The sequence below is a fragment of the Hyla sarda genome, chromosome 1 (assembly GCF_029499605.1).
Source record: "Hyla sarda isolate aHylSar1 chromosome 1, aHylSar1.hap1, whole genome shotgun sequence".
In the NCBI taxonomy this organism is placed as follows: domain Eukaryota; kingdom Metazoa; phylum Chordata; class Amphibia; order Anura; family Hylidae; genus Hyla; species Hyla sarda.
This window is the reverse complement of record NC_079189.1, coordinates 53,833,915-53,856,119: the sequence shown is the minus strand read 5'-3', so window position 1 is coordinate 53,856,119 and position 22,205 is coordinate 53,833,915. Positions and strand designations below refer to the sequence as shown.

Sequence of the window (22,205 nt, the reverse complement as noted above, 5' to 3'; positions counted from 1 at the left end):
CACGCCCCCTCCCATAGACTTGCATTGAGGTGGCGGGGTGTGACATCACGAGGGGTGGGACTATGACATCACAAGCTGCCAGTTCCAGCGTTCGGAACAGTTGAGCAGCGGAGTACCCCTTTAACATGAAACTTTCTATAGGAAAACAGGGAGTAGCAGTATTTTGCATCTGGACTATAGTTTACTTAGTACACTTTGTGAATTTCCCAGGAGTAGTTGACATAGCCATGAGGACAGTAAAGGACTACTTCCACCTAAAGCCTCATGACATGTATTATATACTTCCACCTAAAGCCTCATGACATGTATTATATACTTCCACCTAAAGCCTCATGACATGTATTATATACTTCCACCTAAAGCCTCATGACATGTATTATATCCTTCCACCTTAAGCATCATGACATGTATTATATACTTCCACCTAAAGCCTCATGACATGTATTATATACTTCCACCTAAAGCCTCATGACATGTATTATATACTTCCACCTAAAAGCCTCATGACATGTATTATATACTTCCACCTAAAAGCCTCATGACATGTATTATATACTTCCACCTAAAGCCTCATGACATGTATTATATACTTCCACCTAAAGCCTCATGACATGTATTATATACTTCCACCTAAAAGCCTCATGACATGTATTATATACTTCCACCTAAAGCCTCATGACATGTATTATATACTTCCACCTAAAGGCTCATGACATGTATTATATACTTCCACCTAAAGCCTCATGACATGTATTATATACTTCCACCTAAAGCCTCATGACATGTATTATATACTTCCACCTAAAGCCTCATGACATGTATTATATACTTCCACCTAAAGCCTCATGACATGTATTATATACTTCCACCTAAAGCCTCATGACATGTATTATATACTTCCACCTAAAGGCTCATGACATGTATTATATACTTCCACCTAAAGGCTCATGACATGTATTATATACTTCCACCTAAAGCCTCATGACATGTATTATATACTTCCACCTAAAGCCTCATGACATGTATTATATACTTCCACCTAAAGCCTCATGACATGTATTATATACTTCCACCTAAAGCCTCATGACATGTATTATATACTTCCAGCTAAAGGCTCATGACATGTATTATATACTTCCACCTTAAGCATCATGACATGTATTATATACTTCCACCTAAAGCCTCATGACATGTATTATATACTTCCACCTAAAGGCTCATGACATGTATTATATACTTCCACCTAAAGGCTCATGACATGTATTATATACTTCCACCTTAAGCCTCATGACATGTATTATATACTTCCACCTAAAGCCTCATGACATGTATTATATACTTCCAGCTAAAGCCTCATGACATGTATTATATACTTCCACCTAAAGCCTCATGACATGTATTATATACTTCCACCTTAAGCATCATGACATGTATTATATACTTCCACCTAAAGCCTCATGACATGTATTATATACTTCCACCTAAAGCCTCATGACATGTATTATATACTTCCACCTAAAGGCTCATGACATGTATTATATACTTCCACCTAAAGGCTCATGACATGTATTATGTACTTCCACCTTAAGCCTCATGACATGTATTATATACTTCCACCTAAAGGCTCATGACATGTATTATATACTTCCACCTAAAGCCTCATGACATGTATTATATACTTCCACCTTAAGCATCATGACATGTATTATATACTTCCACCTAAAGCCTCATGACATGTATTATATACTTCCACCTAAAGGCTCATGACATGTATTATATACTTCCACCTTAAGCCTCATGACATGTATTATATACTTCCACCTAAAGGCTCATGACATGTATTATATACTTCCACCTAAAGGCTCATGACATGTATTATATACTTCCACCTAAAGCCTCATGACATGTATTATATACTTCCACCTAAAGGCTCATGACATGTATTATATACTTCCACCTAAAGGCTCATGACATGTATTATATACTTCCACCTAAAGGCTCATGACATGTATTATATACTTCCACCTTAAGCCTCATGACATGTATTATATACTTCCACCTAAAGGCTCATGACATGTATTATATACTTCCACCTTAAGCCTCATGACATGTATTATATACTTCCACCTAAAGGCTCATGACATGTATTATATACTTCCACCTAAAGCCTCATGACATGTATTATATACTTCCACCTAAAGCCTCATGACATGTATTATATACTTCCACCTTAAGCCTTATGACATGTATTATATACTTCCACCTAAAGCCTCATGACATGTATTATATACTTCCACCTAAAGCCTCATGACATGTATTATATACTTCCACCTAAAGCCTCATGACATGTATTATATACTTCCACCTTAAGCCTCATGACATGTATTATATACTTCCACCTAAAAGCCTCATGACATGTATTATATACTTCCACCTAAAGCCTCATGACATGTATTATATACTTCCACCTTAAGCCTTATGACATGTATTATATACTTCCACCTTAAGCCTTATGACATGTATTATATACTTCCACCTAAAGCCTCATGACATGTATTATATACTTCCACCTTAAGCCTCATGACATGTATTATATACTTCCACCTAAAGCCTCATGACATGTATTATATACTTCCACCTAAAGCCTCATGACATGTATTATATACTTCCACCTTAAGCCTCATGACATGTATTATATACTTCCACCTAAAGCCTCATGACATGTATTATATACTTCCACCTAAAGCCTCATGACATGTATTATATACTTCCACCTAAAGCCTCATGACATGTATTATATACTTCCACCTAAAGCCTCATGACATGTATTATATACTTCCACCTAAAGCCTCATGACATGTATTATATACTTCCACCTTAAGCCTCATGACATGTATTATATACTTCCACCTAAAGCCTCATGACATGTATTATATACTTCCACCTAAAGCCTCATGACATGTATTATATACTTCCACCTTAAGCCTCATGACATGTATTATATACTTCCACCTTAAGCCTCATGACATGTATTATATACTGCCACTACAGTTTGGTGAAATGCTTTGGGTGTTGATCATCTTAAAAAGTGTTGTATTGTTTGGAAAGTCTATCATCCTACTTCAGGTCTTTCTACTAGGAACTGGGTGGCTGTTTTGTTCCTGGTAAGTCCCCACAGGTCAAGAATGATGCATCAGGGTGTTGGTGATCTCCGGTAGGCCGCTGAGTACCCAGCTATAAGCACAAGTTTATTATTTTATAGATCCAGAGGTTGGCAGAGTTGATATCTAGGCACAGCAGCAGGTCTGCCAGTATTCCCATCCTTGGGCCTATCTCCTCCATGTCACTGCAAGCCCTATTGGTACTGCCTTATGGGGGCCCGTCTACAATAATAGAATTAATAATAACCATAGATTTATACAATTTAATATGGTTTATAGATTATACTATACCCCACAATTCCTTTTTAAAATAGGTATGAGACAAAATAATAGATGTCCGAAATGCATGGAGGAAGAAGCTGGGTTTTTGCATATGGTATGGTCCTGTGACAAGAATTGTGGATAGAAGTGGGTCAGGAAATACAGAGGAGTTGGAAAAGAAAACTGGCCCTCTCCCAAAGACTTGCATTGAGGGGGCGGGATGTGACATCATGAGGGGGTGGGGCTATGACATCACGAGCTCCCGGCGCCGGCTCCAGTGTTCGGAACAGTTTGTTCCAAACGCTGAGCAGCAGAGTACCCCTTTAAGTAAGCCACTGGACTTGGCATCATGTTCTGGCCCCAGTTTTCCTACTCTAATATAATAATACCAGAAGAACAATGGTCTTAACCAACAGGACCAAGAGTGTGTGTCACGATGCCGGCTGGCAGGTAGTGGATCCTCTGTGCCAGAGAGGGATTGGCGTGGACCGTGCTAGTGGATCGGTTCTAAGTCACTACTGGTTTTCACCAGAGCCCGCCGCAAAGCGGGATGGTCTTGCTGCGGCGGTAGTGACCAGGTCGTATCCACTAGCAACGGCTCACCTCTCTGGCTGCTGAAGATAGGCGCGGTACAAGGGAGTAGACAGAAGCAAGGTCGGACGTAGCAGAAGGTCGGGGCAGGCAGCAAGGATCGTAGTCAGGGGCAACGGCAGGAGGTCTGGAACACAGGCTAGGAACATACAAGGAAACGCTTTCACTGGCACGATGGCAACAAGATCCGGCAAGGAAGTGCAGGGGAAGTGAGGTGATATAGGGAAGTGCACAGGTGAAGACACTAATTGGAATCACTGCGCCAATCAGCGGCGCAGTGGCCCTTTAAATCGCAAAGACCCGGCGCGCGCGCGCCCTAGGGAGCGGGGCCGCGCGCGCCGGGACAGGACCGAGGGAGAGCGAGTCAGGTACGGGAGCCGGGGTGCGCATCGCGAGCGGGCGCTACCCGCATCGCGAATCGCATCCCGGCTGGAAGCGGAATCGCAGCGCCCCGGGTCAGTGGATCTGACCGGAGCGCTGCAGCGGGGAGAGTGTAGCGAGCGCTCCGGGGAGGAGCGGGGACCCGGAGCGCTCGGCGTAACAGTACCCCCCCCCTTGGGTCTCCCCCTCTTCTTAGAGCCTGAGAACCTGAGGAGCAGACTTTTGTCTAGGATGTTGTCCTCAGGTTCCCAGGATCTCTCTTCAGGACCACAACCCTCCCAGTCCACTAAAAAAAAAGTTTTCCCTCTGACCTTTTTAGAAGCTAAGATCTCTTTGACAGAGAAGATGTCCGAGGAGCCGGAAACAGGAGTGGGAGGAACAGATTTGGGAGAAAAACGGTTGAGGATGAGTGGTTTAAGAAGAGAAACGTGAAAGGCATTAGGGATACGAAGAGAAGGAGGAAGAAGAAGTTTGTAAGAGACAGGATTAATTTGACACAAAATTTTGAAAGGACCAAGATAGCGTGGTCCCAACTTGTAGCTAGGGACACGGAAGCGGACATATTTAGCGGAGAGCCATACCTTGTCTCCAGGGGAAAAAACGGGAGGAGCTCTTCTTTTCTTATCCGCGAACTTCTTCATGCGTGATGAAGCCTGTAAGAGAGAATTTTGAGTCTCTCTCCATATGATGGAAAGGTCACGAGAAATTTCATCCACAGCGGGCAGACCAGAGGGCAAGGGGGTAGGGAGGGGGGGAAGAGGGTGACGGCCGTACACCACGAAAAATGGGGATTTGGAGGAAGATTCCGAGACTCTGAAGTTATACGAGAATTCGGCCCATGGAAGGAGATCTGCCCAGTCATCCTGGCGGGAGGAAACAAAATGTCGTAAATAATCACCCAAGACCTGGTTAATTCTTTCTACTTGTCCATTGGACTGGGGATGATATGCAGAAGAAAAATTTAATTTAATCTTGAGTTGTTTACAGAGAGCTCTCCAGAATTTAGACACGAATTGGATGCCTCTATCCGAGACGATCTGCGTAGGCAACCCGTGAAGACGAAAAATGTGTACAAAAAATTGTTTAGCCAACTGAGGCGCTGAAGGAAGACCAGGAAGAGGGATGAAATGTGCCATTTTGGAGAATCGATCAACGACCACCCAAATAACAGTGTTGCCACGGGAAGGGGGTAAATCAGTAATAAAATCCATACCAATCAGAGACCAAGGCTGTTCGGGGACAGGCAGGGGATGAAGAAAACCAGCGGGCTTCTGGCGAGGAGTCTTATCCCGGGCACAGATAGTGCAGGCTCGCACAAAGTCCACAACATCCGTCTCCAGAGTCGGCCACCAATAGAAGCGGGAGATGAGTTGCACAGATTTCTTGATGCCCACATGACCTGCGAGATGGGAGGAGTGACCCCATTTAAGGATTCCGAGGCGTTGGCGTGGAGAAACAAAGGTCTTTCCTGGAGGAGTTTGCCTGATGGAGGCTGGAGAAGTGGAGATCAGGCAGTCAGGTGGAATGATGTGTTGCGGAGAGAGTTCAACTTCTGAGGCATCCGAGGAACGAGAGAGAGCATCGGCCCTAATGTTCTTATCGGCAGGCCGAAAGTGAATCTCAAAATTAAATCGGGCAAAGAACAGAGACCACCGGGCCTGGCGAGGATTCAGCCGTTGGGCAGACTGGAGGTAGGAGAGGTTCTTGTGGTCGGTGTAAATAATAACTGGAAATCTTGATCCCTCCAGCAGATGCCTCCATTCCTCAAGTGCTAATTTGATGGCTAGAAGCTCTCGATCCCCGATGGAGTAGTTCCTCTCCGCCGGAGAGAAGGTCCTAGAAAAAAAACCACAAGTGACAGCATGCCCGGAAGAATTTTTTTGTAGAAGAACAGCTCCAGCTCCCACTGAGGAGGCATCAACCTCCAATAGGAAGGGTTTGGACGGATCAGGTCTGGAGAGCACGGGAGCCGAAGAAAAGGCAGACTTGAGTCGTTTAAAGGCGTCTTCCGCTTGAGGAGGCCAAGACTTGGGATCGGCATTTTTTTTGGTTAAAGCCACGATAGGAGCCACAACAGTAGAAAAATGTGGAATAAATTGCCTGTAATAATTGGCGAACCCCAAAAAGCGTTGGATAGCACGGAGTCCGGAGGGGCGTGGCCAATCTAATACGGCAGAGAGTTTGTCTGGATCCATTTGTAGTCCCTGGCCAGAGACCAAGTATCCTAGAAAAGGAAGAGATTGGCATTCAAACAGACATTTTTCAATTTTGGCATAGAGTTGATTGTCCCGAAGTCTCTGAAGAACCATACGGACATGCTGGCGGTGTTCTTCTAGATTGGCAGAAAAAATTAGGATATCGTCCAGATATACAACAACACAGGAGTATAACAGATCACGAAAAATTTCATTAACAAAGTCTTGGAAGACAGCAGGGGCGTTGCACAGGCCAAAGGGCATGACCAGGTACTCAAAGTGTCCATCTCTGGTGTTAAATGCCGTTTTCCACTCATCCCCCTCTCTGATGCGGATGAGGTTATAGGCACCTCTTAAGTCCAGTTTAGTAAAGATGTGGGCACCTTGGAGGCGATCAAAGAGTTCAGAGATGAGGGGTAGGGGGTAGCGGTTCTTAACCGTGATTTTATTAAGACCGCGGTAGTCAATGCAAGGACGTAGGGAGCCATCTTTTTTGGACACAAAGAAAAATCCGGCTCCGGCAGGAGAGGAGGATTTACGGATAAAGCCCTTTTTTAAATTTTCCTGGACGTATTCAGACATGGCAAGAGTCTCTGGGGCAGAGAGAGGATAAATTCTGCCCCGGGGTGGAGTAGTGCCCGGGAGGAGGTCGATAGGACAATCATAAGGCCTGTGAGGAGGTAGAGTCTCAGCTTGTTTTTTGCAGAAAACATCCGCGAAGTCCATATAGGCCTTAGGGAGACCGGTTACAGGAGGAACCACAGAGTCACGGCAAGGGTTACTGGGAACCGGTTTTAGACAGTCCTTGGAACAAGAGGGCCCCCAACTCTTGATCTCCCCAGTGGACCAATCCAGGGTTGGGGAATGAAGTTGAAGCCAGGGAAGTCCAAGGAGAATTTCCGAGGTGCAATTGGGGAGGACCAAAAGTTCAATCCTCTCGTGATGAGATCCGATGCTCATTAGAAGGGGCTCCGTGCGGAAACGTATGGTACAGTCCAATCTTTCATTGTTTACACAATTGATGTAAAGGGGTCTGGCGAGACTGGTCACTGGGATGTTGAACCTGTTGACGAGGGAGGCCAAAATAAAATTTCCTGCAGATCCAGAGTCCAAGAAGGCCACAGTAGAGAAGGAGAAGGCAGAGGCAGACATCCGCACAGGCACAGTAAGACGTGGAGAAGCAGAGTAGACATCAAGGACTGTCTCACCTTTGTGCGGAGTCAGCGTACGTCTTTCCAGGCGGGGAGGACGGATAGGACAATCCCTCAGGAAGTGTTCGGTACTAGCACAGTACAGGCAGAGGTTCTCCATGCGGCGTCGTGTCCTCTCTTGAGGTGTCAGGCGAGACCGGTCGACCTGCATAGCCTCCACGGCGGGAGGCACAGGAACGGATTGCAGGGGACCAGAGGAGAGAGGAGCCGAGGAGAAGAAACGCCTCGTGCGAACAGAGTCCATATCTTGGCGGAGCTCCTGACGCCTTTCGGAAAAACGCATGTCAATGCGAGTGGCTAGGTGAATGAGTTCATGTAGATTAGCAGGAATTTCTCGTGCGGCCAGAACATCTTTAATGTTGCTGGATAGGCCTTTTTTAAAGGTCGCGCAGAGGGCCTCATTATTCCAGGATAATTCTGAAGCAAGAGTACGGAATTGTACGGCATACTCGCCAACGGAAGAATTACCCTGGACCAGGTTCAACAGGGCAGTCTCAGCAGAAGAGGCTCGGGCAGGTTCCTCAAAGACACTTCGGATTTCCGAGAAGAAGGAGTGTACAGAGGCAGTGACGGGGTCATTGCGGTCCCAGAGCGGTGTGGCCCAAGACAGGGCTTTTCCAGACAGAAGGCTGACTACGAAAGCCACCTTAGACCTTTCAGTGGGAAACTGGTCCGACATCATCTCCAGATGCAGGGAACATTGGGAAAGAAAGCCACGGCAAAACTTAGAGTCCCCATCAAATTTATCCGGCAAGGATAGGCGTAGACCAGGAGCGGCCACTCGCTGCGGAGGAGGTGCAGGAGCTGGCGGAGGAGATGACTGCTGAAGCTGTGGTAGTAACTGCTGAAGCATAACGGTCAGTTGAGACAGCTGTTGGCCTTGTTGCGCTATCTGTTGTGACTGCTGGGCGACCACCGTGGTGAGGTCAGCGACAACTGGCAGAGGAACTTCAGCGGGATCCATGGCCGGATCTACTGTCACGATGCCGGCTGGCAGGTAGTGGATCCTCTGTGCCAGAGAGGGATTGGCGTGGACCGTGCTAGTGGATCGGTTCTAAGTCACTACTGGTTTTCACCAGAGCCCGCCGCAAAGCGGGATGGTCTTGCTGCGGCGGTAGTGACCAGGTCGTATCCACTAGCAACGGCTCACCTCTCTGGCTGCTGAAGATAGGCGCGGTACAAGGGAGTAGACAGAAGCAAGGTCGGACGTAGCAGAAGGTCGGGGCAGGCAGCAAGGATCGTAGTCAGGGGCAACAGCAGGAGGTCTGGAACACAGGCTAGGAACATACAAGGAAACGCTTTCACTGGCACGATGGCAACAAGATCCGGCAAGGAAGTGCAGGGGAAGTGAGGTGATATAGGGAAGTGCACAGGTGAAGACACTAATTGGAATCACTGCGCCAATCAGCGGCGCAGTGGCCCTTTAAATCGCAAAGACCCGGCGCGCGCGCGCCCTAGGGAGCGGGGCCGCGCGTGCCGGGACAGGACCGAGGGAGAGCGAGTCAGGTACGGGAGCCGGGGTGCGCATCGCGAGCGGGCGCTACCCGCATCGCGAATCGCATCCCGGCTGGAAGCGGAATCGCAGCGCCCCGGGTCAGTGGATCTGACCGGAGCGCTGCAGCGGGGAGAGTGTAGCGAGCGCTCCGGGGAGGAGCGGGGACCCGGAGCGCTCGGCGTAACAGTGTGGTTATCCAGGAACCAGAGGAAAAGGAGAAGAAGCATACGGTTGTACAACTGGACGCCATTAGGACAAACTGCAGACCCTCCACTGTAGCTGGATCCAGCCGGACTCTTCCTATTCAATATTTTTATTAGAAAATAACATTGGGTAACGCTAGAGAGGAAGTAGCCAACATCTTCTCCCGTTAGAAACCAGTGTAGCCAGACCCTTGTTGCGGTTTCTTTGAGACGCTAATCTGAACCGTTTTAGTTGAAATACTTTATTTTATGGATTCTTTACACCAGATTAGATGAGCCTAGTATCATCAGGTATGTTCCATGCGCTCTTAGGTAAAGTCTTTCCTCTATGCTCTATGATAGGAGCTGAAATGGAAAATAAACATTGATGTTCCTGAATCTTTCCTGCAGTAAATGGGATGAGAAGTCACCTACTGTAGTTCAGCTTCACATCTGCATTTGCTCCGCTAACACTGGTTGCCGGACGTTTATTTATTTATGCACTGAGGCCCATAAACCGGAATTTTATAGCCGTGCGGTCATAAAACGTGAAAAGGTGCCATAGAGCGAGGTGAGGATTGAGAAGCACCGAGATACATGCTAAGCACTAGAAATGGCGCTAGGTTCAGCTCTCAGTTTATTTACAGCCGGTGACCTGTGTTGAAACGGGTGAGAAGAACTATTTCTGTAGGTATTTCTGTCAAATATTTCAAAGCACTTGCCAAGTCTGAATGATTGTCAAATATTTTCTTTCTTTTTTTTTCCCCCTACAAATATCTTGTATGCAAAATGCATCAAGGAAAATTAGTATAGTCATTGAGTAACCTCCGCAAGAATTATAGTGTCGCTTACCTTTATTGAACTTATACCTGCATATGAAGAAACACATAAGGCAATCTCCTGTATATGTACAATCTCCTAATTCTGTATCATAGCGCCCCCCCCCCCTGTAAGCAGAATGACTCTATGTACCATTGAAAAGACCTGGGTTCTTCTGTACTTGCTCCATAATAGAATACAGGCGGCCACAATGGATACTTATAGTATAGTTATATTTTGGGGACATTATTAAATGTGATCTTATTATTCCTATACTTGCCTTATTATTATGGTAGCTGTTAGTGCCACATAGCTTAGGAGTGAATCTGGAGTAAGAGACACCTCACTGGTTAACATTGCCAATCGGATTAACAGATTGGGCCAACCTATGCTGAAGCTCCCCTCTCCTTGGACCCAGTAGAGGACATACAAAATGCTAAAGGTCTATTCACACGGCAGAATTTCCACTTGCGGAATTCCGCCTCAAATTAAAGCCCATAGACTTCTATGGGATTCCGCACTCCCATTCACACTTCTGAATTTCCGCAAGCGGAAATTCAGGAGTGTGAATGGGAGTGCGGAATCCCTGAGAGGCCTCTCCTGAGTGGAGTGGAAGATGTCAAACCTGACTTTGTTCATAAAAAAGCTACAGGTTTTGGTCCTTCATTATGACTAAGGTCCAAAACGCGTAGCATTTCTATGAATAAAAGCATACTTGAAGTTTCTCAGTCTTTTAGCGGGAGGCCTTTTCTTGTGGAAATGCCAAGTGACATCCTTTGCTTGACAAACCACAGCGTCCATGGACTTCCAGTTCCAGAGGGTTGGACTTCCAGTTGTTGTCCAGCTCAGTGGATTAGGTTCAAAACAGTCCACAGCCAGCTTTATTATCTTCAAACATGGCAAAAGGTTTAAAACAAAGAGAGAACTTATTCTTTAGTCTGCTCAAACAATATGACACAAATAAGTGTCCCTCACTATAACACCTTGGGTCCAAAACTCAGTACCTAAAAACAAACAGATCGTACCGCCATCTTGTTTGCAACACCCTTGCAGCAGCCCATCTTCACCTGTCTGAGAGGTCTTTCTTGAGGGGATCGAATGAAGAAGAAGTCCACCCTTCTGCCCCCCGACTCATATAACTAGGCCCTATTTTATGTTTTAGATTAAATCCAGTTCTCAGAGAAATGCCTCTTTCTCTGTTGCACAGTTCCTGGTTCCCTAACTCTTTAGTGGCCCCAGTTGGCCCCCCAGCAGCTCCACTGACAGTGTGTTCCCATTTTTATCCTTATGATCATCTTCTTTATTAAGCTTCATGAACTTTTAGATAGTGCTGTACTTAGATTTCTGAATATTTTAGTAGCCTTTTGATGTCAGCCAACTTGGAGTTTACACTGAGCAATTCTTTTAGTGTAAATATTTAAAGTCTTGTATTGTCTGTAAATTTTCCATGTTGGGATGATGTCTGTGGTTCTGGACCACATGAAGGCCAAACGTTTTCAAGTGGACCCTTTTATGTGGTCATCCTCAAGTAAACATACCACACCACAACTAGTCGAGACAGGGGAAAAGTATTTCAAGTCTGGAAGCAAGTATATGCCACAAGGTAGAACACTTCAAGGTTTGTGTGAACCCCCTATGTAGTTACTGGGTCCAGTGTCATGAAAATGTGTAACACAAATATGTCACCGGTGGTACAGATGACGCCTGGGATCTCCATTTATAGATTTCCGTATGCTGTTTTGTTTTGCTTGCTTTTTGTGAACTTTTTTGAAAAATGGGGTCAGCCAAGGTTATGACTGTGTATGGGGTTTAGAAGATGTCTTATCCAGGAGCTGTAAATGGAAGGACTGTAATTACCATAATCCTGTCTGCGTATAGGAGACTTCACCGAGGAATGTTCTTACTAACATACCCAATTTTTTCTGCCAGTATAGGTCACCAACATCCCAACAGTCCGAGGTACAAATTTAACTTCATTGCTGATGTGGTGGAAAAGATTGCTCCGGCAGTGGTGCACATTGAACTGTTTGTCAGGTAATGTCTTCTAATCTCCTTTTCTACCGATAAAGCATACAATACCATAGAACCAGACCATGCAGCTTTTATGAGGCCCTATATGACAATTTGGGCTCAGATATGGTTGGTCCATGTTCTTTTGCTGCTAGGTGATGGCTCCCCACTTCTGAAAAGCTGCATTTGTAGCAGAAAGGGGATGGGGAACTGGGATAATGGCCATGGAAACGTTAAGAGTTGCCAATGTAGAAAAATCCATGGCAAAATTGTAAAATGTTTCCTAATACCCATTTACTACAGACATAGGTTTGACCTACTATATTATTTGTTGCTAATCATATTCCCTTGTTCTGTGTTTGCGGCCCTACACCTCCAACACTACATATGTATTGGTATAGTAATGTATATACTATTGGCTTCCGGCAAAACCGTGTCCTGCTCCCTTTAGCAGAGGGCAAGTCTCAGGCTGTGAAGTTGCCAGCAGATTAAAACACATATCTGGATGCCTGGCCAACATTGGAGTGGCACTTTAAAGGGGTTATCCAGGAATCGAAAAGCAGAGCTAATTTATTTAAAAAAACAACTCCATGTCTGTCCCCAGGTTGGGTGTGGTATTACAACTTGGCTCCATTCACTTCAATGGAACTGAGCTGCAGAACCACACCCAACCTGGAGACAGACCAGGAGTGTTTTTTGCATAAAAATAGCTCTGTTTTTCTATTCCTGGGTAACCCCTTTAAAAAATCTTAATCCTTCCAGTACTTTTTAGGGGCTGTATACTAAAGAGAAATCCAAAAAGAAATGCATTTCCTGTGATGTCCTGACCACAGTGCTCTCTGCTGACCTCTGCTGACCTTTTAGGAACTGGAGAAAATCCCCATAGCAAACATATGCTTCTCTGGACAGTTCCTAAAATGGACAGCAGAGGTCAGCAGAGAGCACTGTGGTCATGACATCACAGGAAATGCATTTCTTTTTGGATTTCTCTTTAGTATACAGCCCCTAATAAGTACTGGAAGGATTAAGATGTTTTAATAGAAGTGATTTACAAATCTGTTTAACTTTCTGGCACCAGTTGATTTAAAAAAAAAAAAAAAAAAAAGGTTTTCCACGGTATTACCCCTTTAATATTCTCAACAACTTTTTCACAGTCGATACTTTTTCTTTAATAGCTGCAGGACAGGTATTGGAAGAGTGGGTACAGAGGTGTCAGTCAGGCCCTGACAATGTACCTGTGTGGGCACCAAAGGCCCCTCTGTACATAATAAGGCACCGGTATTATAAAAGGCATATGACAGATGCTGGAACAATTACATATTTTGCATTGGTCTTACACTTCTGACCTGAGATACCTTTTCTGACCTGAGATACCTTTTTTCCACCCCACCTATATGATCAGAGAAATGATTGCCCGCAGGCAGCATGGCAATGTCGTATCTCATGGACTGGAAGCATGGCACCTATTGTTCTTCATAGCGTCTTCCTGGAACACCTAAGCGATACTTAAAAAGCAGCTTAGAAAAGTATTATTTTGATACTTGGCCGGACCATCTCATGTCTACACCACAGTGGTGAAATAAAATGATTATCTGGCATTAAAGCCGCCACCACATGCAGTACGGGTTCTCTCTAAATCACAAAAATTGCTGCTTGCTTTTGAGTGTTGAATATAGAGTAAAGCTTAAAAAAATGAAGTAAGTAATTTGTAATCTGGGGAAAGTGACTGTGCCAAAGTAAATGAAGGCTCTTCGCAGCTATAAAAATGTATAAGTGCTTGCCATGTAGTTTGTGCTGCTCCATCATTCATATTTCTGAGCCTAGAAATCATCTGTCCTGAAATGACTCAATAACAGCATGAGAGAAATGAAGACCAAGCCCTATTGGGCATAATACACCCTGCGGCCTATGTGTTCTGTAGAAAACACGAAATATTTGAAATGTCCAATTTGCATATACAGAATATTCAGAATAATGACAGCAGCAGAAGAGTGTGTTCAACCTTTAGAAGGCAGTGACCTGTCCACCAAAGTTAAAGCGTTACTGTCGTTAGAAACCACTTTTTTCCTTTTTCCCAATATACTTCATTTAATAATGTTATTGCTAAAGATGTGAAATAAATGTTTAAAAACATGGCCACTAGGGGTCTCTGTCTTTTGAAATTTTGATAACAAACCCTGGTATCTAGGGCTCTTTGGTCCTGACAACGAAGAAAGGGACCCGAATTCTGAAGGGAGGGGGAGTGGGGGTGGGGTTTTCTCTCTCCTCTGCTCACTCAGTGCAGCGTATAATCCAACTGTGTGAGGAGAAAATCTGTGAGATCCAGACAAGATGCAGACAGATTGCATTCCAATGCACAGTGACAAGCAATACAAGGTGCTAAACTATTATATAGGGCATGCATGGCTGCATTATAGTTATATAGACCATGCATGTAGACAGAAACCTGTACAAGTGTAAAAATGTTTGTGCAGACCTCATGACAGGGGAGAGGGGTTCATCATACTGCAGAGGGAAACTCTCCCAGCTTCTGAGAGGAAATCAGACTCATTACAGGAATATATAGAAAAAAAGGTATTTTACATATTAACAAATATTATTATGCATACAGGTCTTAGGGAATATTACTACACTGATTTAAGCATTTTTTTTTCTTACTATGACAGTAACGCTTTAATGGTCAGGGGCTGAAAATGGCAGGTACAGTGTCTTAAAATAGATAGATAAGTCCATCCTGATAAATCATTAAAAGTACAAAAGCAGTCGGCTAGAAGTATGTTGATCTTATTGGAGGCAGGGACCGTCTCATTCACATCATTGTTTTGACAATAGTATAGGATAGTAAAATATAGACCATACTGATAGATGATGGAAATGATGAGAGCGGCAGGAGAGAAGTGTGCCAGTCTTGTGGTAGGCATTGACCTGTCCACTCATATCATTATGATTTTAGGAACAAAAACTGGATGGGGCAGGGACAGTCTTATATCATAGTACAGTGATCCCTCAACTTACTATGGCCTCAACATACAATAGTTTCAACATACAATGGTCTTTTCTGGACCATTGTAAGTTGAAACCAGACTCAACATACAATGTACGGACAGTCCAGATCTGCAAAACGTGTCAATGGCTTAAAGAACTGACCAATCAGAATGGGCATTCACAGGTAAAACCCCTGTATTACTGAAGTGTATGCACTGACTGATGTCTGGTAGCGCCCCCTACAGTACAGGGAGGTATTACATGTTCTGTACTCTTTACCTGTATTACTGAAGTGTATGCACTGACTGGTGTCTGGTAGCGCCCCCTACAGTACAGGGAGGTATTACATGTTCTGTACTACTCTTTACCTGTATTACTGAAGTGTATGCACTGACTGGTGTCTGGTAGCGCCCCCTACAGTACAGGGAGGTACTACATGTTCTGTACTCTTTACCTGTATTACTGAAGTGTATGCATTGACTGGTGTCTGGTAGCGCCCCCTACAGTACAGGGAGGTATTACATGTTCTGTACTACTCTTTACCTGTATTACTGAAGTGTATGCACTGACTGATGTCTGGTTGCGCCCCCTACAGTACAGGGAGGTATTACATGTTCTGTACACTTTACCTGTACCAGGGTTACCTGCTCCTTTTGGACACCAGGTGAGGGCGACTCCATGTTACTTTTTTAGGACATTGCGTGTACTGTACAGGACCCCGAAGAAGCTCCTGTCCTCTACAGCCTTTGGCTATCCGGGCATGCTGGGAGTTGTAGTTTTGCAACAGCTGGAGGCTCCCTGCTTGGAAAACACTGAAATATACAGTGATTACAGCTCCCAGCAGATCTTTATTACTTTTATATGTAAGGATTTGCTTTATCTCTATTAATTATCTACTTATTTTTCTTTCATTCTCACTTTTTCCTATTTTTAGATGACATTTTGGGGCTTTAGAACCAATTACCAGGTTTCCATAGAGTTATGGTCTCAACATACAATGGTTTCAACATACAATGGTCGTCCCAGAACCGATTAATATTGTAACTTGAGGGACCACTGTAAATATTAATATAGCCTACACAGATGGAGGATGGACATATCATGGTCTCATCTGACTAGATCACCTTATTCCACATGTATGCTGTTTCTTCCACATAGATTGTAGCAAAGTCCAAATGGGATTTCTTGTGGCTCACTTTCAGCAATGACTCTCCTCTTGCCACTCTTCCATAAAGGCCAGGTTTGTGGAGTACACAACTAATAGATATCCTGTGAAGAGTTACCATGGGCTCTTGGTTGCTTCTTTGATTCTCTCCTTGCCCGCCTTGACAGTTTGGGTGGACGGGCTTGTCTTGGTACAGTGCATAGTGAAAGTATTCGGCCCCCTTGAACTTTTTGACCTTTTGCCACATTTCAGGCTTCAAACATAAAGATATAAAACTGTAAGTTTTTTATGAAGCATCAACAACAAGTGGGACACAATCATGAAGTGGAACGAAATTTATTGGATATTTCAAACTTTTTTAACAAATAAAAAACTGAAAAATTGGGCATGCAAAATTATTCACCCCCCTTAAGTTAATACTTTGTAGCGCCACATTTTGCTGCGATTACAGCTGTAAGTCGCTTGGGGTATGTCTCTATCAGTTTTGCACATCGAGAGACTGAAATTTTTGCCCATTCCTCTTTGCAAAACAGCTGGAGCTCAGTGAGGTTGCATGGAGAGCGTTTGTGAACAGCTGGAGCTCAGTGATGTTGGATGGAGAGTGTTTGTGAACAGCAGTTTTCAGTTCTTTCCACAGATTCTCAATTGGATTCAGGTCTGGACTTTGACTTGGCCATTCTAACACCTGGATATGTTTATTTGTGGTCCATTCCATTGTAGATTTTGCTTTATGTTTTGGATTATTGTCTTGTTGGAAGACAAATCTCCGTCCCAGTCTTAGGTCTTTTGCAGGCTCCATCAGGTTTTCTTCCAGAATGGTCCTGTATTTGGCTCCTTCCATCTTCCCATCAATTTTAACCATCTTACCTGTCCCTGCTGAAGAAAAGCCCAAACCATGATGCTGCCATCACCATGTTTGACAGTGGGGATGGTGTGTTCAGGGTGATGAGCTGTGTTGCTTTTACGCCAAACATAACGTTTTGCATGGTTGCCAAAAAGTTGGATTTTGGTTTCATCTGACCAGAGCACCTTCTTCCACATGTTTGGTGTGTCTCCCAGGTGGCTTGTGGCAAACTTTAAATGACACTTTTTATGGATATGTTTAAGAAATGGTTTTCTTCTTGCCACTCTTCCATAAAGGCCAGGTTTGTGTAGTATACGACTGATTGTTGTCCTATGGACACAGTCTCCCACCTCAGCTGTAGATCTCTGCAGTTCATCCAGAGTGATCATGGGCCTCTTGGCTGCATCTCTGATCAGTCTTCTCCTTGTATGAGCTGAAAGTTTAGAGGGACGGCCAGGTCTTCGTAGATTTGCTGTGGTCTGATACTCCTTCCATTTCAATATTATCGCTTGCACAGTGCTCCTTGGGATGTTTAAAGCTTGGGAAATCTTTTGTTTCCAAATCCAGCTTTAAACAGTATCTCGGACCTGCCTGTTGTGTTCCTTGTTCTTCATGATGCTCTCTGCGCTTTAAACGGACCTCCGAGACTATCACAGTGCAGGTGCATTTATATGGAGACTTGATTACACACTGGTGGATTCTATTTATCATCATTAGTCATTTAGGTCTACATTGGATCATTGAGAGATCCTCACTGAACTTCTGGAGAGAGTTTGCTGCACTGAAAGTAAAGGGGCTGAATAATTTTGCACGCCCAATTTTTCAGTTTTCTATTTGTTAACAAAGTTTGAAATATCCAATAAATTTCGTTACCCTTCATGATTGTGTCCCACTTGTTGATTCTTCACAAAAATTACAGTTTTATATCTTTATGTTTGAAGCCTGAAATGTGACAAAAGGTCAAAAAGTTCAAGGGGGCCGAATACTTTCAATATGCACTGTAGGTTTGCTATTGTGCCATATTCTTTCCATTTTCTGATGATGGATTTTTATAGTGCTCCGTAAGATGTTCATAGTTTGGGATTTTTTTTAAAACTTAACTCTGCTTTGTACTTCTCCATAACTTTATCCCTGACCTTTTTGGTGAGCTCCTTGGTCTTCATGCTGTTGCTTGTTCAGTAATGCTCTCCAACAAACTCCGAGGCCACAGAAAGTGTGTATTTGTACTGAGCTAAATTGCAGACAGGTGGACCCTATTTACTAATAATGGGACGTACAAATGTGACTTGTGTTGGCAATTGGTTGCACCAGATCTTAGGCTACGTTCACACAGCAGAATGACTGCCCGGAAAATTGGGTGGACATTCAGCAGACAGTGGCCACTGGCAGAACATGCCAGCGCTAGAACCATTTGGAAATGCACTGTTTCCATAGATGGTAATGCATTACTGAGCAGATTACGCAGAAAGAATAGACAAGTCTATTCTTTTTCGGACGCCAGGATCAGGATTTCTGTGCCAGAAAAACTTCTGCCGTGTTCACCGAGCAGCAGAATCTAATTGAAATCAATGGGGCTCTGCTGCAGCAGAATTTCTGAGCAGAGTATTTTTGGAAAATTATGGACATGCACATTTTTCAGCATCCGTATTTTTTTTTTACTTTTTAGAAGTTTCCAGATATCTGTCATCTCCTTCAAGCTCCTAACCTGGTAGAATTTCTGTTCTATAGTCTTTAAAGAAAGTACGATATAGTAAACAACAATAGTAAGTAGGGATGAGCGAATTGAATCTGGCGAATCCAAATTAGTTACGAATTTCAGGAAAAATTTGCTTTGCAACAAATGCGAATATCGCCGCCATTCTATCGCACGAATCGCTTCATTAAACTCCATTTAGTGCGGTCCAGGCTCCTAAGATGGCGGCTCCACATGTTAGGACATGGGTCAAGGAATGCTGGGAAGGCGGGAATAAGGGTAGGCAAGATGACCCTGAATCACATGCAGCATGCAGCCTATCAGCAGCCAGCCACCCCTGTGATGTCACAGCCCTATATAATTGGCAGCCATCTTGCGGCCACTCACATCAGCGGTCTATTGCAGAGAGAGACTTCATCAACTTCACCACTCCAAAGGGATTCTATTCGGGCACAAAAGAACATCAGAGATAGAAATTAGCTATAATCTTGGACACAGTCTATTCAGAACAACGCGTTTCGATTCAGACCTGAAGAAGATGCCAGTCCTGGCGTTGAAACGCGTTGTTCTGAATAAACCGTGTCAAAGATTATATCTATCTTCTATCTCTGATGTTCCTTTGCACCGGGATAGAATCCCTTTGGAGTGGTGAAGTTGTTGAAGTTTATGTTACACCAGCATGGTGGAGGGATCGGCTGCAGTTGGATATTCACATGCCTACACCAGTGTTGTGCCTGTAATTTGCACAACTTAGCGGGTAAGCGCTTCCGGTATTAGTCTATTTTCCCAAGGAATATTGCACTATGGAGTGTTCCTTGCTTTGTTTTTTTCCATTGTAGAGAGAGAGGGACAGAGAGCAGTGTGTGTTGCACAGAAAAGCATTCTTACAGCAGCGATTCACCTCAAGACCAAATCCAGCCTAGAAGCACTGATAGGGAAGGGAGAGAGATTGAGAGAGAAGTGATTTTGGGTGTAGTACACAGCGACTGTGTGCTGCAGCACTGGTGTGTACAACAACTGAAAAGCTAATAGTAGTCAGCCAGTTAGGGTGAGCAGAGCACTAAAAGCCACACTCACCTGCTAATAGTGCCTAATACTGGTTGAGTAGCGGAGCGTGTTGTCCTCTATTAAGTGTAACCTGTGCATACACAGGTGGTGTATCATTTTGTTCCTCTTAAGGGCCTAGTTACTGTGAAAGGCCATCCAAAAGTACACATCTGCTGCTGTTCTAGACATATACTGTTTTAACCCCTTAAGGACTGAGCCCTTTTTCACCTTAAGGACTCGGCCATTTTTTGCAATTCTGACCACTGTCACTTTAAACATTAATAACTCTGGAATGCTTTTAGTTATCATTCTGATTCCGAGATTGTTTTTTCGTGACATATTCTACTTTAACTTAGTGGTAAAATTTTGTGGTAACTTGCATCCTTTCTTGGTGAAAAATCCCAAAATTTGATGAAAAATTTGAAAATTTTGCATTTTTCTAACTTTGAAGCTCTCTGCTTGTAAGGAAAATGGATATTCAAAATAATTTTTTTTTTTATTCACATATACAATATGTCTACTTTATATTTGCATCATAAAATTGATGAGTTTTTACTTTTGGAAGACACCAGAGGGCTTCAAAGTTCCGCAGCAATTTTCCAATTTTTCACAAAATTTTGAAACTCGCTTTTTTTCAGGGACCAGTTCAGGTTTGAAGTGGATTTGAAGGGTCTTCATATTAGAAATACCCCATAAATGACCCCATTATAAAAACTGCACCCCCGAAAGTATTCAAAATGACATTCAGTAAGCGTTTTAACCCTTTAGGTGTTTCACAGGAATAGCAGCAAAGTGAAGGAGAAAATACACAATCTTCATTTTTTACACTCGCTTGTTCTTGTAGACCCATTTTTTGCATTTTTGCAAGGGGTAAAAAGGAGAAAATTTTTACTTGTATTTGAAACCCAATTTCTCTCGAGTAAGGACATACTTCATATTTCTATGTTAATTGTTCGGCGGGCGCAGTAGAGGGCTCAGAAGGGAAGGAGCGTCAAATGGTTTTTGGGGGGCATGTCACCTTTAGGAAGCCCCTATGGTGCCAGAACTGCAAAAAACCCCACATGGAATACCATTTTGGAAACTAGACCCCTCAGGGAACGTAACAAGGGGTAATGTGAACCTTAATACCCCACAGGTGATTCACGACTTTTGCATATGTAAAAAAAAAAAAAAAATTTTTTACCTAAAATGCTTGGTTTCCCTAAAGTTTTACATTTTTAAAAAGGGTAATAGCAGAAAATACACCCCAAAATTTGAAGCCCAATTTCTCCCGATTCAGAAAACACCCCATATGGGGGTGAAAAGTGCTCTGCTGGCGCACTACAGGTCTCAGAAGAGAAAGAGTCACATTTGGCTTTTTTGAAGGAAATTTTGCGCTGGGGGCATGCCACATTTAGGAAGCCCCTATGGTGCCAGGACCGCAAAAAATACCCACATGGCATACCATTTTGGAAACTAGACCCCTCGGGGAACGTAACAAGGGGTTAAGTGAACCTTAATACCCCACAGGCGTTTCACGACTATTGCATATGTAAAAAAAAATAAAAAAATGTACCTAAAATGCTTGGTTTCCCAAAAAATTTACATTTATACAAAGGGTTAAAGCAGAAAATACCCCCCAAAATTTGAAGCCCAATTTCTCCCGATTCAGAAAACACCCCATATGGGGGTGAAAAGTGCTCTGCTGGCGCACTACAGGTCTCAGAAGAGAAGGAGTCACATTTGGCTTTTTGAAAGCAAATTTTGCTCTGGGGGCATGCCACATTTAGGAAGCCCCTATGGTGCCAGGACCGCATAAAATACCCACATGGCATACCATTTTGGAAACTAGACCCCTCGGGGAACGTAACAAGGGGTTAAGTGAACCTTAATACCCCACAGGCGTTTCACGACTATTGCATATGTAAAAAAAATAAAAATAATTTTACCTAAAATGCTTCTTTTCCAAAAAACTTTACATTTTTAAAAAGGGTAAAAGCAGAAAATACCCCCCAAAATTTGAAGCCCAATTTCTCCCGAGTACGGCGATACCCCATATGTGACCCTTAACTGTTGCCTTGAAATACGACAGGGCTCCAAAGTGAGAGCGCCATGCGCATTTGAGGCCTAAATTAGGGATTGCATAGGGGTATTCTACGCCAGTGATTCCCAAACAGGGTGCCTCC

At 43.7% G+C, this 22,205-nt stretch overlaps 1 protein-coding gene across 4 annotated transcripts in view; it reads left to right on the top strand.

Moving 5' to 3' along the window:
* Positions 1-22,205, top strand: part of HTRA3 (HtrA serine peptidase 3) — a 79,589-nt gene that overhangs the window by 39,974 nt on the left and 17,410 nt on the right. For 2 of the 4 annotated variants that reach the window (XM_056555037.1, XM_056555039.1), the window contains exon 2: positions 12,226-12,330. In XM_056555037.1, the coding sequence (XP_056411012.1) occupies positions 12,226-12,330 (105 nt within the window). Of the gene's footprint in view, positions 1-9,755; positions 9,790-12,225; positions 12,331-22,205 lie in introns of those variants that run through there. The other 2 variants (XM_056555038.1, XM_056555036.1) reach the window with 2 other exon arrangements.